At 38.7% G+C, this 17,250-nt stretch overlaps 1 protein-coding gene across 5 annotated transcripts in view; it reads left to right on the top strand.

The window, feature by feature from the left end:
* Positions 1-17,250, top strand: part of ITPR2 (inositol 1,4,5-trisphosphate receptor type 2) — a 521,104-nt gene that overhangs the window by 457,405 nt on the left and 46,449 nt on the right. For all 5 annotated transcript variants that reach the window (XM_077170358.1, XM_077170362.1, XM_077170360.1 and 2 more), the window contains 3 exons: positions 3,912-4,042; positions 6,030-6,195; positions 16,408-16,568. In XM_077170358.1, coding sequence (XP_077026473.1) covers positions 3,912-4,042; positions 6,030-6,195; positions 16,408-16,568 — 458 coding nt within the window. The remainder of the gene's footprint in view (positions 1-3,911; positions 4,043-6,029; positions 6,196-16,407; positions 16,569-17,250) is intronic.

The raw sequence follows: 17,250 nt of genomic DNA, 5'->3' as shown, positions 1-17,250 counted from the left end.
TACTAAGACCTTACTATGTCCAGAACACTGTTCTAAGTTCCTTACATGCTTATATTTAGTTATTTTAAATGTCTCCACATTAAAAGTCTATGTTCACTAATTCTTTCCTTTTATTCTCAAACAGTCATGCTCTCTCACTTCTTTTACTACTACTTTTGTTTTTATTATTAACCCCTTGACTCCATTAGCAGGACCATCATTCTCTCATCTGAAATCTTTTCCTTTTATCATCTATTTCCTCTCTTCCTCCTGACTCTCAGCTCCTAAATAAATCTCTCTCTGGATTCTTTTATCCACCCAAACACGTATCCTTTCGTCGTCTTCCTTTCTATACCAAATTTCCCTATAAAACAATTGCTCTACACTCTCACTTTCAATTTCTGCATTTGCAGGCTTCTCCTTAACCATTTGCAATCTTCCTACTGTTTTCTGATGGCCTAATTATTAAATCCAGGGGCCTCTTAATGTTTCTTGTTATTGCTGACCCTTATGTAATTTTTATATCTTTGACATCTTCTACATCTTTAAATAATTTTCTTCCTCAATATCGAATAACATCCGACTCTCTGGTCTGCTCTGATGTTTATAAATGCTTTTCATCTTGTTACCCCATAAATATAAAAAAACCTCAAAGACTCTTTCCTTGTCTTCATCAAAACCTTCATCAAGCACCCTAAATCTAGTTCATCCTACTAAGTTGTCTATTTTTATGGTCTAATAGGACCATCCTTTTTTCCCAGGTCTCCCCCACACTCCCCCATTCCCCACACTCCCCTTTACTGGAATCCTCAGCATTGACATTTAACCTCCCATCCCATCATCACCCATTCATTCATCCCTTGCATTTTCTCTCACCCTTTCCTTTTTCACCATTACCATACTTGAGGTTCACAGCACATCGTGCCTGAATTATTGCAACTATCTCCTTAGTGGTCTTCCCACCTCTAGTCATTCTCTCCTCTTCAGTTCATCCAGTATGTCACCACCAGATTATTTGTCAGAAATCACTCCTGTAAGGAGATCTTCCACTGTCCCCAACTTCAACTTTCAATGATGCTTCATTGCCTGGGAAATAATATCAGACTTCCTAGAGTTCACAGAGAGCACTGTTTCTCTCTCCAGATTTATCTCCCACTGCTCTCCTGTGTGTATGCATCGTCTGTTTATCACAAAGCGTTTCTTTTTCTACCTGTAGGGCTCTCGTCTTCATTCCATGTGAAATAATGCCTTTCTACTACTGTAGCATTCTACTGAATATTCAACGCTGAACTCAGAGCCTACATTTCTTGTGGACACCCCTCTAACTATTTTAGGTATTGCATGCTCTCTCTGAACCCCTAAACTCTTTGCCCCACTTCTGTTACTTTTATCACTGGTTAATTTATCTTGCTCTTTATTTGAGCACATGTTGTATCTCTTATTATTTCACCAACTAGACAGTAAAGCATCTTGCCCCTCTTTAGAATTCTCCAGTGGCTCCTCATTGCTTTCAGAATAGAGTTTAGACTCTTTTGCGTGACCTTGGTCCCTGCTTCTCTCGTATCTCCCACACTCTTCTGCATATGCTAAACCCCTGTCACTCCAATCCCTCTGCAGTTCCCCACACACCCAAATGCATTCATTCCTGTTAGCATTTTGCTCATCCCATTTTATCATCTAGAATGTCTTACTCAATTATTTCACTGTCCGAGCATGCCCTCTCTTTCAAGATTTAACTCAGGATGATATTCCCAATGGCCAGTGTGTGAGATACCCTTTCATTATGCCTCTACATCACAATTTAATACTGCCCTGCCTTCATTCATCTGATGATCTGTCTTTCCTACTGGACCTTATATTTCTTAGGATTGTGACACTTTCCTGTTTCCCACCTATGTTCCTAGCACCTAGCGCAGTGGCATTTGGTATGTCATGGAGAAGGCCAGCTGGTTATGCAGGTGAGCCTCTTATGTGGTAGCAATTACTCAGATGAATTTGCAATGGCTCAGGGCCTGGCTTTCAGCTTGAAGGCCTGGGAACATGGCTTAACATATTACACACAAAGGTAGAACTGTATTAACCAAGCTCATAGAGGCTGATGTATAAAACCAGCATGCCTGTGTGCTGATTGTAATTAAGTAGAATAATTGGACCGTTGTTGGCCTTTTACCCAATCTGGACATTCTCCCACCTGCATATCACACAGAAAGCCAATTCTCTCGGTATATATTTGCAACCAATCTATTTTATTTCACAATGGCTAGTCACATGAGTTGTGTGTAGATTTTATTAGCTCACTTCTTCAAGGACAAACAGCTGCTTTTCCAAATTCTTGGAGAGAGGTGGGAGCACTTCCCTGCAGCTTCCATGCACTGATTAATCTGGCACTTAATAAATCTTTTAAAACGTAATACATATTGTGACATGACCAGTAGTTGCTGAGTGAATAAATGAATGCAGATCATATCGTTAAATATACGATACCTCTGCTTGAAAGTCTAACCATTGCAAAGTAGCATGTAGACATATTCCAGATGGCCTCATTATTGGAAAACCATATTTCTACTCAAAAGTTCCTTTAACTCTCTTAAAACATTTCTAAGTACTTTGCTTCTCATTTGTCTAAACCGTTATGCTAGAACCTCCCATCGGACTAGCATGGGGACCTAACTTGTACACTAGGGTCTGAGTTTTCTCTGGCTTCCTTGTCTGCTACCAGCACCAGCCATACCTCTTCCCCATTTCTCCTTCCTCTAAATGGTGTTTTATTTCTCCTCCTTTCTAAACCAGAATGTGTCTGTGGGCTCACCTCTAAGGCAAGCTGTCAAGTGCAGAATCTGCATCCTACCCCTGGCAGATGACTTTCATGCTGTGTTTTGGGTTTGCTCATTTCTAAACTCAGCATCTCAAGATGCATCCCAATATATTTTAAAAAGAAACAGTTCTAAGTAAAAATATTGGGACCGTCTCTTCCATGTGATGCTAAAAAAAAAATCAATTCAGAAGAGAAAAAACAGCCACTTCCTAAAAAAGTACTAAACAGATTGCTTGTAAGGGATCATGTAGACAAAATTGGACTGATTTTTGTTATCGTTGTTGGTTTTACCCTCCCACCTTGACATACAGACTATGGCCACACAATTCCACAGTTCAGCACTACTACATCCTTTAACCTTGTAAGGAGAAAAATGTGTTTCTACTCACTTGCAGTACTAGGAAATAGAGTTTCTAATATCCAGTTTAGTATGAATTTTTCCCTATGATGACTTGGAAGGTAAGTTGCAAGTTTGGTAACTTTATCGTTGAACAGAATGAGTCGAGGGATTTTTCTCTTTCTTCATTTCTCCCTAAATGCATTTTTTCACATAAATGTGTTGTACTTGTCACCCATAGCTACAAGTAGGCCGTTGAGAAACTTGGGCACTCAGACATGTTAATCAAACGGTAACTCCTGCCCTAATTTTCAAGCACCTACTGTGTGTGTGCCAGGATCTGTGCAAATTGTTTTACATACCTTAAACATAATCCTTAAATAACTCTCCCCAATTTACAGATAAGGATTTTGAGGTTAAGTAGCTTGCCCAACTCCCAGTATTGAAGCAGAATAGAGCTTGTATCCAGATCTGTCAGTTCCCCAGTTCATCCTCTCTCACCCACGAGACTTTTGTTGAGTTGGCTGTGATTTTAGAGGCTTTAACAATCTCCCAGCACCAGTGCAACAAGACACAGTGAATATTGGCTTTCTCCTCATTTGTTCTTTTCACTCTGTCATTTTCTACCTATGGATGAAAACAGTATTTTGGAACATTATACAAGTGCCGCTATCCGTGTATGTTAGTTATGTGCTGCCATATAAAACAGATGTCATACAATTTCAAAAATATATTTTAAATATGAACTTGTTATGTTATTCAATTTGTGTGTTTTTGTAGCTGATGAGGAGTACGAAGATGGGATTGAAAGGACGTGTGACACGCTCCTTATGTGCATTGTCACCGTCTTGAACCAGGGCCTCAGGAACGGCGGCGGAGTGGGGGATGTGCTGAGAAGACCTTCAAAAGATGTAAGTGGGGGCAGGCCACAGTGGCTCAGCAGGTAAGAGTGCTTGCCTGCCATGCCCGAGGACCCGGGTTCGATTCCCGGTGCCTGCCCATGTTAAAAAAAAAAAAAAAAAAAGATGTAAGTGGGTGAAAAGTTTTATTTCAGAAGCATCATAACTGTGTTTTTTTCTTTACCTTTTCATGCAGCATTTATAATACGGTTTTTGTTTTTTGGTAATCTATCATGCCATTTGCTTTAAAAGTATAATAGTGACTGTTAAAACCAATTCATTGAATATTAGGAATTCATAGAAATGACTAGTGTACTAAAAATCTGTATATGCTACTAGGGTTATGAATTTTCTTCACTGATTTTGATCTGTGTGTTGTATTTCAGCAACAAAATCATACCTAAAAACTTTGGTTAGGAGTTGATTGCTACATGAATAACAGAAACTAGAAACAAGAGGTATCTATCGGTTTTCTCAGGCATGAAGATTTACTCTTTGCTTCTGCAAAAAAATAACCTCCATTATATATCTATCATGAATATATAATTAAACAAATTCTAACAGAATTTCATATACTAAGATGGCAAGACTGAAAAATTTCTCTCTAGCTGCACAATCTCAAGTGTCTGACTGGAAGCTCAAAAAAATCTCAGTTCTGCAACAGGCTAGTCCTGTAATGTTGTCCAGTCATCTAATGTTTCATAACCTCTGGTCCCTCATCTACAAAACAGATGGATCACAGGGTTTCTAATGTGTATTTTAATACTGTTTCCCAAATGGAAATAAGCTTCAAGGGTATGTACTAGACTCTATGAGGCCAGCAACAAAACCTGCTCAAGAAATTGACAAATCATTGTAGGTCCTCCTCAGCTCCCTAATTGCTGGACTTTGGAATTGGTATTTAACTCCTTTCTTGCAGCTCCCGGGGTGGGGCCACTGTGCCATAATGCATTCGGTGGAGCTGTATAGAGAAGTGGTTTCTAATGAAAGATAATCCCTCAACTGGAAAAAAAAAGTCCAAGTCCTAGAGAAATGGAAAGAATTTTGAAAACTGGCTGGGAAGTTTTCTCACAACTTTCAAAAACAAAAAGAGTAGTGGGTCTTACTTCATCCAGGGGTGAAAGTCTCCCTGGCAGCATGGGACATGACTCCTAGGGATGAGCCTGGCCCTGGCACATTGGGATCGACAATGCCTTCCTGAACAAGAGGGGGGAAAGAATTGTAACAAAATAAGGTGTCAGTGACTGAGAGTTCAAATAGAGTCGAGAAGCTATTCTGGAGGCTACTCTTAAGCAAGCTTCAGCTAGATATTGCAATGTACCGTAATTGGCCAACCCCCAACAAAACCATTCATGCCAACCCTGAAGAACACCCAGGGCTCTATTTGAGATTCTGTAGAGGTTCCATGCAGTATGATTACTTTCCAGGAACCTACAACCTCCAGGTGGTTTCCCAGGGTTAAATCCTGAAACCCAGAGGGGCCAGCCTCTCCAGAACACCAACTAATTCTGTCCCCCATCCCATGTTTTTGACAACCCTTTCCAAAATGAAAAAGTTAGAATTGGCATAGTCTAAATACCTCTAAAGATTGAGAGAAAGGTCAACGGAGAAGGTGGAGTTACAACAGAGAAGACAAGATTTAACAAATGAGTTTGCTGAACTGTTATATTGATATTTCTTTTAGTCTCAGTGTCTTGGAGCAGCTAGAAGAAAAAAACTAAAATTGTACAACTGTAACCTATACCAAACTCTGAAATCTGTTCTATAACTAATTGTTGTGGTATGCTTTGAAATTTATTGCTTTATATATATATATATTATATTTCACAATAAAGAAAGAAAGTGGGTCTTACTTTTCCATCTGGAATACTATTTATATTTATTTAGCAAACGTTTATTGAATATATTCTATATGCTAAAAAATGTACTAAATCAACATGCTTTGAAAGTGTATATGTGTGTGTGTATCTATGTATGTACATTTTTTTTTTAATTTCAGGAGCCCTTGTTTGCTGCCCGAGTGGTTTATGACCTTCTTTTTTATTTCATTGTTATCATTATCGTCCTTAACTTGATTTTTGGCGTTATCATTGATACATTTGCTGATCTCAGAAGTGAAAAACAGAAAAAAGAAGAAATTCTAAAGACAACCTGCTTCATCTGTGGTATGTGTTCTCAAGATGCTAATAAAATAAAACAAAAAAAATTCTCAGCAAAAAGGAGGAGCTAGAATGGTATTTGTTTGTCATGCTTTCGGAAAAATGATTTCAAAATGAAGGCTGCACAAAATTCAGATAATGTAACTGAACAGTAAGTGAACCGCATTCTCTGCTTCCAGATAGAAGAATTATATCCCATGACTATCATGTAATTATTTCTGTAATTTATATGATTCTCTGACTATAGAATGTGATGCAAAATGCCAAAAGTTTCCACAAACAGGTTTTTAATTACTAAAACTCCAGAATATGTGTTTTATTTTGCTAGACTATGAATCAAAGCTTATTTTTTCCAGCAGCTTGAACTTGTATTCAGTGACATCACACTATGTTTTGAATTCTTAACCATGCCTTTTCTCAGCTTTTGAGCTAACTCTCTCTCTCTCTCTCTCTCTCTCTCTCTGACCACATACTCCTCCCTTTCCTCCACAGCGAGTTCTCTCAGATCTACCCAACTTTGTTTTCATTGTCCTCGTACCCTTTGGTACTCTATTCCCCTAAGCCCACTCTGGCTCCAGGTGTTCCTATAGCTGGGCTCTCCTTTACCCTAGTCTGGTGACCTAAGGTAAGTAGAGTGTTTTTTTAGAGGGGTAAGGACAGATACCAGATTACACTATCCTGGAAGGAATTTGCTGGAAGAAGATTGAGACAGAAAGAAGAGTCTTCTCTTTATATGTCTAGGTTAGAAAGAGGAAAGCAAGATTGATATGTAGCCAAGGAGGATGTCAGAATTTGGGAGTTTGGGGAAGACTAAAACATGCCTAGAGGCTGAGAGAATACTTTGATCTTAGAATATAAATATACCTCCTACCTTTTGAATAAAATGAACTGTATCCTATACGCTTTATTTTTTCTAAGTTTTTACTTCTCTGTGTGAAGCTTAGCATTACTACTTTTCTTCATAATAAATTTCTCAGTGTGTGCTTTTTTCCTTTCTATTTCCTTTTTAGAGTAAACGGATCTCTTAGCCTTTCAAAGGCAGTTCTTCTCTTCACCTGAACCCTTGGTCCTCTTAAATGTCGTCTCTTCTAGGACCTCCTCCCTTCTCTCTTGTATCACCACTGTCATTATAACCATCATTAAAAAGATTATTTATTGAATGCCTACAACTTTTTAGACTCTTTCTTTTCATTTTATTCTGAAAAGCAATACTATATATTATATTTATGATCACCTTCACAAATATAGAAATAAAGAGACTCCATCAACATGCAATAAATAAGCAGTAGAGTCAGAATTTGACTCTGTATTTCAAAATTTCCTTAAGCTTAAATGACAGAGTCAAAATTAAGTTCTAACTCAAGTCCTAGGGACAAATCGGAGTTGAATGGATAGAGTTATGGGTCATTGTGTGGAAGGGTACATCCCGTGCAGGAAAAAGATGCTGCCTTTGACAGCCTTTCTGGGTGCGTCACAGTCTTGCTTTTGCACAGCTTCCTCTAAGGTCTTTCCTTCATAATCATAACACTATCTTGCCAGCACACTACCTTTGGAAAGAGGCCTCTTTGGAAGGGTGTACCAGAAGGATGAAAGCCCCACTCTAAGACATGCTCCTGACTCCCGTGTTACAACGAAGAACACAAACAACAAAATAAACCCATCACTTCACTAGGATTCCTGCTTCTCTAATCTTCCCCTTCACAGCAAAATTCTCATTGGCCTTTTACAGTTATTAAAAAGACTATAACTTATAAACTCCTTAAACATCATAGTAACCTTCATTGCCAAATTGAGATGTTTCTCTCAGATTTCACTATTAATTTCCTGGTAACTATTTCTCTTACCTCTGACAGCTCATTCTCTGGTTTCATCACAAGATCCTGTCCCTTCTTCTAATCCCTAAAATCCCTGATTTCATCCTTGGCCCCTTGTCTCTTCTTTCCTTAAACGCTACTTTATCCAGATTATTTTCAAATATGCGTCTAGTTATGGACTGATTTGTGTCCTCAACAAAGACATATTCAAGTCCTAACCTCTGGTGCTGTGGATGGGAACCCTTTTGTGATTAAGATTTTTGAAGATGTTGTCACTTAAGGTGAGGCCAGACTAAATCAGAGTGAACCTTAATCCAGTGTGACTGGTGTCCTTATAAATAGAGGAAGTTTGGACACAGTGGGTGGGAGACAGATGGCCGTGTCACAGATTGAATTATGGACTGCCTGTAGGGCACCACTAGAACAGCACAGACTTCTCCAGAGAAAGCATGATCCTATTGATGCCTTGATTTTGGACTTCTAGACTCCAAAACATTGAGACAATAAATTCCCATTGTTTAATCCAACCAATCTGGGTTATTTTGTTACAGCAGCCCTGGCAAACTAGCATGCATTCCTAGCTCCAACCTCTTCTTAGGCTTTTCTCCTATTTTTAACTGTTTTTTTTTCACATGGGCAGGCACCGGGAATTGAACCCAGGTCTCCAATATGGCAGGCGAGAACCCTGTCTGCTGAGCCACCGTGGCCTGCCCTGTTTTTAGTTGTTTAATGAAAATTTAGGCATGTGTGTCTTATGGGCTGCAAAATTTATCATGTCTACCAGTGTACCATCCTTTTCTATCTCCTTCCTGTAAAGTAACCCAGCTCCTTATCCTTACTTTCATATTACAATTAATGATATCCCACTGTGCCTTCAGTTATCTGGCTGGGAATGTTACAATCACTTTTAGCATCTCTTTTTCCCTATGCCATGTACACTTGTTACCATGTACTAATGAATCTGCTTTCACAATCTCACTCACGTCCCTCCATGTACTCTTCCTGCCTCACCTTGGTTTTTCAGGCTCATCCTAGCTCCCACCCACATATGGTCTGCTCAGTGCTGCCAAACTAATTTTTCTACTGTGAATTCATCATTTCCTTACTCAAAAAGGCATCAATATCATTGCACAGCCTCATACTCTAAAAGTCTAATTTTCCTGACCTAAGTGCTGCATAATCTGGCCCCTTCCTTTCTTGCCTACCTTTCCACCTATTGTTCTCTTATGTATAGCTCAAGCTCCAGTACAGCTGGGTTACTCATCTTTAACTTCCCACACTCTCCGTGCTCTCAGTCATGGTTTCCATTTGGATGGCCAAACTCCTAAGCCGTTGAACTCCTGCCCTCTCTAATGCCCAGCTCTAATGCTATTCTCTGATCTCACCAAATAGAGAGGAATGTGCTTGCTCCTGAATTCCTTTTTTCATACTTGGTCATGGTGCTCTACATATTTTTTGAGGGTCTTATCCCTTCTGCTGGATGCAATGCACTGTTATATTATAGAAAGTGCATGAGCTTGATAGTCAGGCAGACATGGGCCTCCACTGGTTCCACATCCTGACAGTGTGATCTTGGCCAAGATTCTTATCTCCCTGAGCTATTGTTCCATCTTCTGAAAGTATGGAATCTAAGGCCATGCTTTTTTTTTTTTTTTCTTCTACAAGGGCAGGCACTTGGAAATGAACCTGGGTCTCGGACATGGCAAGTGAATTACTCTGCCACTGGGCCACTGTGGCCCAAGGTCATGCACTTTTGAAAGTGGGGGATATAATGCCATGTATTGGGGTTGTGTTGAGTATAAGTGAGAGCGTGTAAATCAAAATCCCTAGCACAATGCTTAGTGAAGAGAAAGCCCTCAATACCTGTTGATTTAGCCTCTTGAAGAGATTTGCCTTATCCTTGTTTATGTTTCCATGGTATGTATAGAGGGTCATTCACAAATATTTGTATAATGAATGACTATCCAAAAGTCAGCCCCAAATTAACATTCTCTCTATATTTATGTGACTTATAACCTACAAAAGGAAGATAAAGCAAATAAGTACAAAATTGGCATGTGCTGCCAACAGATAAGAAACTCAGGTACAATGATACCAGGTTGTTCCACATTTTGCTGTATGTAGAATATTGAACATATCTGTGGAGTATACATGACCATAGGGATGTGGGGGTACATATTAGGAGCACAGGGAGATGTTAGATAAACATGGTCTATTTTCCAGAAGTTTCACATTTACTCAAACATTTGAGGGACCGTTAATAATGTAACCTTAGAGTAAATTAAAATAGTATTTTTAATATTAGAAAAAATAAAGTATTGCAAAGTAGCACAAATTTTGCATGGATTTTTTTTTTAAGTTGGAAATCAGTGTCAGACACTTTAAACTGCTAACCTTTTGAACTCAGGAGCACAGGGCTGTGCATTCCATGAGCTCTGCCCTTAAAGGACCTTCTGTAGAAACATTTGACAGGCCTCATGATAATGTCCATCTAGACATACATTCATGCCTGAAATTGCTCACCACAAATGAGATATAGTGCATACCATATGTATTATAAGAACCTTACCTGCAAGAGTGATTTAAACAGTTGGAATATTTTGGGCATTGTACCAAAATAGTTATGATTAATCTAGAAATGGATTAATTTTTTTATGAGAGGACTGTTAAGCTGTGATCCAAAGAAGGATATAGTATTAAATAGCAGAGGAGAAATTCTCCACAGTGGAAAGTAAGAATTTGCTCCAAAAGTGTGCCCAGAGACACCAGCAGGAACAGAAGAGGTGGATCCTGTTAGAACAGTGAGAGCAGATGAGATTTTTGTTGGGCTTGGAAGCATTCATCAAATGTTTGAGGGTCTTGACTCAGAAAAGACTTGCTAGTGACCCTGACGCAGATCATGATAGGATAATGATTAGCACATGATAGAGCTGAAACAGTGAGCATAGAAACAAATAGACTCTGGATCTATATTAATTTTGAATCATTAGAGTCTGAAAATCCAGTAAGAAGGAGATGCCAGTAGATGAGAAATGATAAAATGAAGAAATGGAGAAAGGATTTGATGATAGGTCAACAAAGGATAGTCAGGTTCCCGGATTAAAGCCTTCTAAATGATTTAATAGCTAAACAGACAAAGGCTATGTTGTCAGAGGAACAGTCTCTGCTCTTCCCAAATAGATCACTACCTTATTACCATACTGATGCCTTAAATTCATACATTCATTTATTTCTTTAGCAATTGTTGAACATCAACTGTGTGCCAGGGAACCACAGTGACCAATAATAGGCTAAGAATGCTGCCATCATGGAGCTTATTTTCCAACACAAATGGGATGTCAGATGATGACAAAGGTTATGGAGAAAAATAAAACAGAGGAAGAATGGGGTGCCTGGGTGGTGGGTGGCAGTGTGCCCTTCCTTAGTTGTATTGGGTGGGAAGCTCATCATAAGTACAGTCTTATTTTTGCTGAAAAGTTTGTTTTGAGCCCACAAAGCTCTCTTAATCCTTCCTTTCTCTCTTCCTCAGTCATCTCATCCAATATTCTGGCTTTCACTATTCATCGTATGTCATTTACCTTCAAACCTGTATGTTTATATCTTGATTTTTCTCTATACATCCTGGTTAGAATTTCCAGCTTCCTAAAACAAACGTCTCATCCTCAGCTGCTCTCTAGGCACCCCAAACTCAACATGTTTAATGACACGCAGATCCTTACTCCAATTCTTCTTCCTTGTCTTTGTTTTCTCCCTTACTATAGTCACATTACCATAAACTGAGTCAGCCAAGTCAGAAAATTCAGAGTCATCCTTTATTCCTCCTTCTCCTTCAATCTATACTGTTCACTGGACACCAGAACTTCTCATATATTCATTCCAAGATGACTCGAATATTTTTCATTGATTTATTCAATTATTCTTTCATCTTTAGTGGTATGCTTACATTTTCTATATACTATGCCAGGTGCTAGCAATCCAGAAATAACCAAGACAATGAAGCAATAGAAATAGATGCATTTTCATAGCACAATATTGTGGGCGCGGAGAGGATCAACCAACTGGTTGTGTCTGTGGAAGTTGGAGTGAAGGCAGTGGTTCAAAGCTGGCAGAATACCTGGAAGGCAGAAAAGAACATAGATGGAAGCATAAAGTTTTCAAAGGAGTTCGTGTGTATGGACAATGGAGAGAAAGTCAGAATGACTACCACAACGGTCCACGCAGTGCATTGTCTGAAAGTGACTTCAAGTTTCTCTGTCATCTGGGACTGACTTCACTTACGGAAGTGAGGAAGAAGGACTAAAGAAACAAATTTCTTGATTAGTTAAGTTTAACATGTCTGCAATCTATCCAGAAGTGTTTAACCAGTAGGCAGTTGGAAATAGAAACCAAAGTGAAGAATAAGGGTCAATATCAGGGATAAAGGTTGAGATATCATCAGTATGATGGTGATTGAAACCAGGGGATGGACAGTAGAGCTTAGAGAGCAAGAACGATGAACGTGAAAGACAAGTTCCACTTCTTTTATACCATTCCCCTTCCACTGCCCTAGTCCATTGGTCTCTCCATCCTCAGCCTCTTTTTCCATTGTCTCCCTCTAAATCCTGCCACAGGAACCTACTTAAAGTACCACTCTAAGGGGGTGCAGGGGGTGGTTCAGTGGTAGAATTCTCACCTGCTATTTGGGAGACCTGGGTTTGATTCCCAGTCCATGTACTTTCCAAAAAACAAACAAACAGAAACAAACAAAATTTCAACAAATGGTGCTGCAATAATGGGATACTTACATGCAAAAATAATGAAATGTGACCCTACCATAGAGCATACAAAAAAAAAAGAGAGAGAGAGAATAAGCATAGCTGTATGTTGGGTACCACTCAAAACATGCTAATCTCTACTGAAAAGTCTTCAGAATAGTGTGCAGACTCCTCAGTATGGCATTTAAAGCTCTTCATGGTTTGTGCCAAATGCAGCACTCCTATCCCTTTCCAAACGTTCCCTTCCAGCCACAGTAGAGAAATTGAAATTCTCCAAACAGGTCATCTTTTTTCATCTAGCTTTGTCATGCTATTTCCTCTGCCAAAAAGCATGGATTTTTATTTAAAAAGCAGCTGACAACTCCACTGACTACAGGGGTGCACTTGAGCAATTTAATTACTCTGTCTCTGTTTCCTTACAGACTAAAAAGTCATATTGGGCGATTGTAACTATGATAGCATATCTAGATGCCTTTATAGTATCAGCACACAGTACTCACAAAATAGAAGTACTTTTTACTACCGTCTCCCTCTTCTCTACTTGCCATAATTATGTTCCAAGACTAGATTTATAAAGCTTTATACTACTGTGAAAATTTTAAGAATTACCTTTTTAGAATCTCTTTGGCCTTCTTCTGTATTTTCTTGGTAATTTATACCACCTCAGAATGTAACACAAGCTGTCTGTTTATTCTACCATATTACAGATTAACTGGTAGTAAACACATTTTTTTATAGTCCTGACTACATTGCATCTGGTTGGTAATTGTTGAATTGAGTTCTGAGAAAATCTAACAATATTTTCTTTTTGTGTGTGTGCAATAGCTTAATTGAGATATAATTCACATACTATAAAATTTGCCCGTTTAAGGGGTACAATTCACTAGGTTTCAGCATATTCAGATTTGTGCATCCATTACCACAATTAATTTTAGACCATCTCCATCACCTCAGAAAAGAAACCCCATACTCTTCAGCTAACCTCCATCCCACAAGTCCTCCCATCTTCCTCAGCCCTAGGCAACCATTGATCTGTTTGCTGCCTCTATAGACGTGCCTATTCTAGACATTTCATATAAAAGGAATTGTATAATTTGTGGTTCTTTGTGACCAACATCCTTCACTTAGCATAGTGTTTTCAAGATTTATCCATTTTATAGCATGTGTTAGTATTTCTTTCCTTTTTGTGGCCAAATAATATTCCACTGTGTATATATATGTATATCACATTTTGTTTATCCTTTCATCACTTGATGCATATTTGAGGTTTTTTCCCTACTTTTTGGCTATTATGAATAATGCTGCTATGGAACACCTGTGTTTAAGTTTTTGTTTGGATGTATGTTTTCATTCTATAATTCTGTTTAACCTTTTGATGAACAGTTTTCCAAAGTAGCTGCATCATTTTACATACTTAGCAGTAGTACATGAGGGTTCCAGTTTCACCCACACTTCTTATTACATTTTCTTATTAAATCTATCCTAATGGGACAGTATTGTCTTACTAGTAAAATAGTCTTAATCCATCCAATCAATAATTTGAGTGCCAACTCAAAGCTATTCGAAGCTATTGGGACTTGGTCTCTATGTAGACTTTATGTTCTAGTGGGAGGAGTTATCACAATAAATTAAAATGTAAGTTCTCATCCAAGTACCTGGATAAAATGACCTTCCTTTCTTCTCTGCTGATTAGCAGGCTTATATTTTCTAGCACATTTTTACATCTTTATCTGACGCTTGTCGTCCAGTTTAATTTGACAACTGATACAGCTTTTTCAATATGTTGGGAGATGATAAACATCATAGGACAAGGAGGGAAAAAGGCAAAGGGTGATGGAGAGTGTTGGGAAAAGGGCAGGAGCAGGTTGAAGTATAAAAAAAGGCAGTCAGATTGAGCCACAGAGAGAAGGAAATACTGGAGTAAAAACTCTATCAGAGGTGATAGAGTTAGTTAAGGGATTTTAGGGAGAAGAATTTCGTTAGCAGAGGAAACAACCAGTGCAAAGACCCTGAAGCAGGAATTTTTGTCCACACTGAGACCACTGTGGCTGGATGAGAGTTAGCAAGGGAGGAGGCGGTTAGGAGGTCAGGTTAGAGAGGCTGTGGGACCAGTTCATGTAGGATCGTATAGGTAGCATTGCCAAATTTAGCAAATAAATAGTGCACAGGACAAACATATTCTATGAATCATTCACTGTTTATTTGAAATTCAAATTTAACTGGGCATTCTCTATATTACGTGGCAACACTATTTGTAGATCGTTGTGAGGACTTTGACCTTTTCTGAGGGAAGTGAGGCTCTATTGCAGGGTTTTGAACAGAGAAGTACCACCTCACTTAGGTTTTTAACAAATCCCTCTGGCTGCTGTGTTGAGACTAGATCTTAGAAAGAAAAGGTAGAAACAGCAAGGCCTGGGAGGTCACTGCAGTCATCCTGATGAGAGAGGATAATGGCACAGACCAGGGTAGAGGCAGATGTGATGAGAAGTGGTCAGATTCTGGATATCTTTTGAAGGTAGAGCCAAAGATTGTTAACCTGGATTGCAGGTGGGATGTGAGAGAAGGAGAGGATGTGCATGAACTGAGGCCTTTGGCTTGAGCAAGTGGAAGGATGGAGTAGCCATCCAATGAGAAGAGGTGGGCAGAGGGTGGCGCGGGTTTGCAGAAGAGGATTGCTGAGCTGACGATATGTCAAGTAAGATGAGGTGTAGGCATCAGCCAGAGAAATTTTGTGGCATTTTCCACAAAAACATCCAGTAATACAAGTTTAAAGAGCATTCCTTCATCCAAAGTGAATGTTTACTTATTTGGCTTTGTATCTTATTTAAAGTGTCTTCTTCATGCCTAAGATTTTTTTTTCTTTCTTTCTCTTTTCAAATATACTTAGAAAAAAGTAGCCAGGAGTGGAATTCAGTTTACTGACTTCTTCTCCAGTATCTAAACTGTAAAACCAGACTGAATCCCACCAACCCATTTTCCTTGGCAATCTAATTCATTTTTCCACAGGTGTTTTTCTTCATCCCCATGCATTTCCTTCAGTCATTGAGAGAAAAGAATCTTACTACTAAGATCCTCTTTTCAGTGTCCTTTCAGAAGCTAAAATGTGCCCTGAAAATTCAATAGACTGTCCCCTCTCCAGAATGCTTGGAAACCGATAGTCTTAATGCACTCAGATTACAAGTCCCTGTCTACATTCAGTTGCCCTTTACTAATTAAAAGTGTTTTCAAAAGAAGAATCTCAGCCTCCTTCCTTTTTCTTACCGAAGTTCCTAGATAAACTTCTGTCCTGATGAGCAAGCATGCTTTTTCTTACACAGTCATTTTTATCTCTTTACTTAATTTGTGATCCACTTTAATTGGACAATTTTGGTTTGGCTGTACTTAAAACTATCTGAAAATTTTACATCTGTGATAGAAATGTGCTCTTCCAAGGATACATGTGCAAAAAATGTCAGTTGGAAAGAAATCTATTAACTATGGCCTTTTCTGGAGGTCTTATGTACTGGGTTGTTTTTAATCATAACATTTAAGCAGACTCATTCTTAAAAGAAAGCATTATTCATTTTTCACAGTAATTATTATGTTTTGTTTTTATGCTAAGTGCTGATTAACTGACGAATTATATATATTGTATTTCCTGTGTTTTGCAGGGCTCGAGAGGGACAAGTTTGATAATAAAACTGTTTCATTTGAGGAGCACATTAAGTCCGAACACAACATGTGGCATTATTTGTACTTCATTGTCCTGGTGAAAGTTAAAGACCCGACTGAATACACTGGACCTGAAAGTTATGTGGCTCAAATGATTACGGTGAGTAATCGGAGGGTTTTTAACCCTTGACTATATCGCATTTATATGCTTTCACCTTCTGCAGCCTACACTCCTCCCAAAATACAAATGTTCTCCGAGTTATTTTGTTAACTTTTAAATAAGACTGTCAATCCTTGAAGAACCCCTACACTGGCTAAAGCATTGTCTTCTATTAGATTTCTTGATTGCAAAGCCAAATCTAAACTCAAGGGCACAAATGATAGCTACTGAAGAATTTTCTTTGCAGTGAATGACACCATTTCACTGATCTTTATCATCTTCTGACCTCATGTCTCCTGTCATTGCTGATAGCCCAGTTCCCCCAATCTGAACTTTCTCATTGGAAAATACGAACAGAAATTTTATGCTTTAAGAAATTCCTTGAATTTCAAACCAAGAGTGTTAAGAAATTAAATTGTGCTTGACAATAGCATAATGTTCAAGCCTAATGGAAGAGCACAGGTTTCCTATCCACGTAACTTTGGTTGATGTACTGATGCTGGTGTCGATGTGCCTTGATCTTCTATATACATTACTTATAGCTCTGCATTAAGGTTACTGGTATTGCACAGAGGCATGGTTGTCCGTGATTCCAAATTTCTTCGGCCTCACAGAGGATTCTAACCAAATGGCCTGAAGGAAAGCTAAAGTTACAACTTTAACACATCAAGAGACACTCTTA

The sequence above is a fragment of the Tamandua tetradactyla genome, chromosome 7, assembly GCF_023851605.1.
Source record: "Tamandua tetradactyla isolate mTamTet1 chromosome 7, mTamTet1.pri, whole genome shotgun sequence".
Taxonomy (NCBI): domain Eukaryota; kingdom Metazoa; phylum Chordata; class Mammalia; order Pilosa; family Myrmecophagidae; genus Tamandua; species Tamandua tetradactyla.
This window is presented reverse-complemented; position numbering and strand designations above follow the sequence as displayed.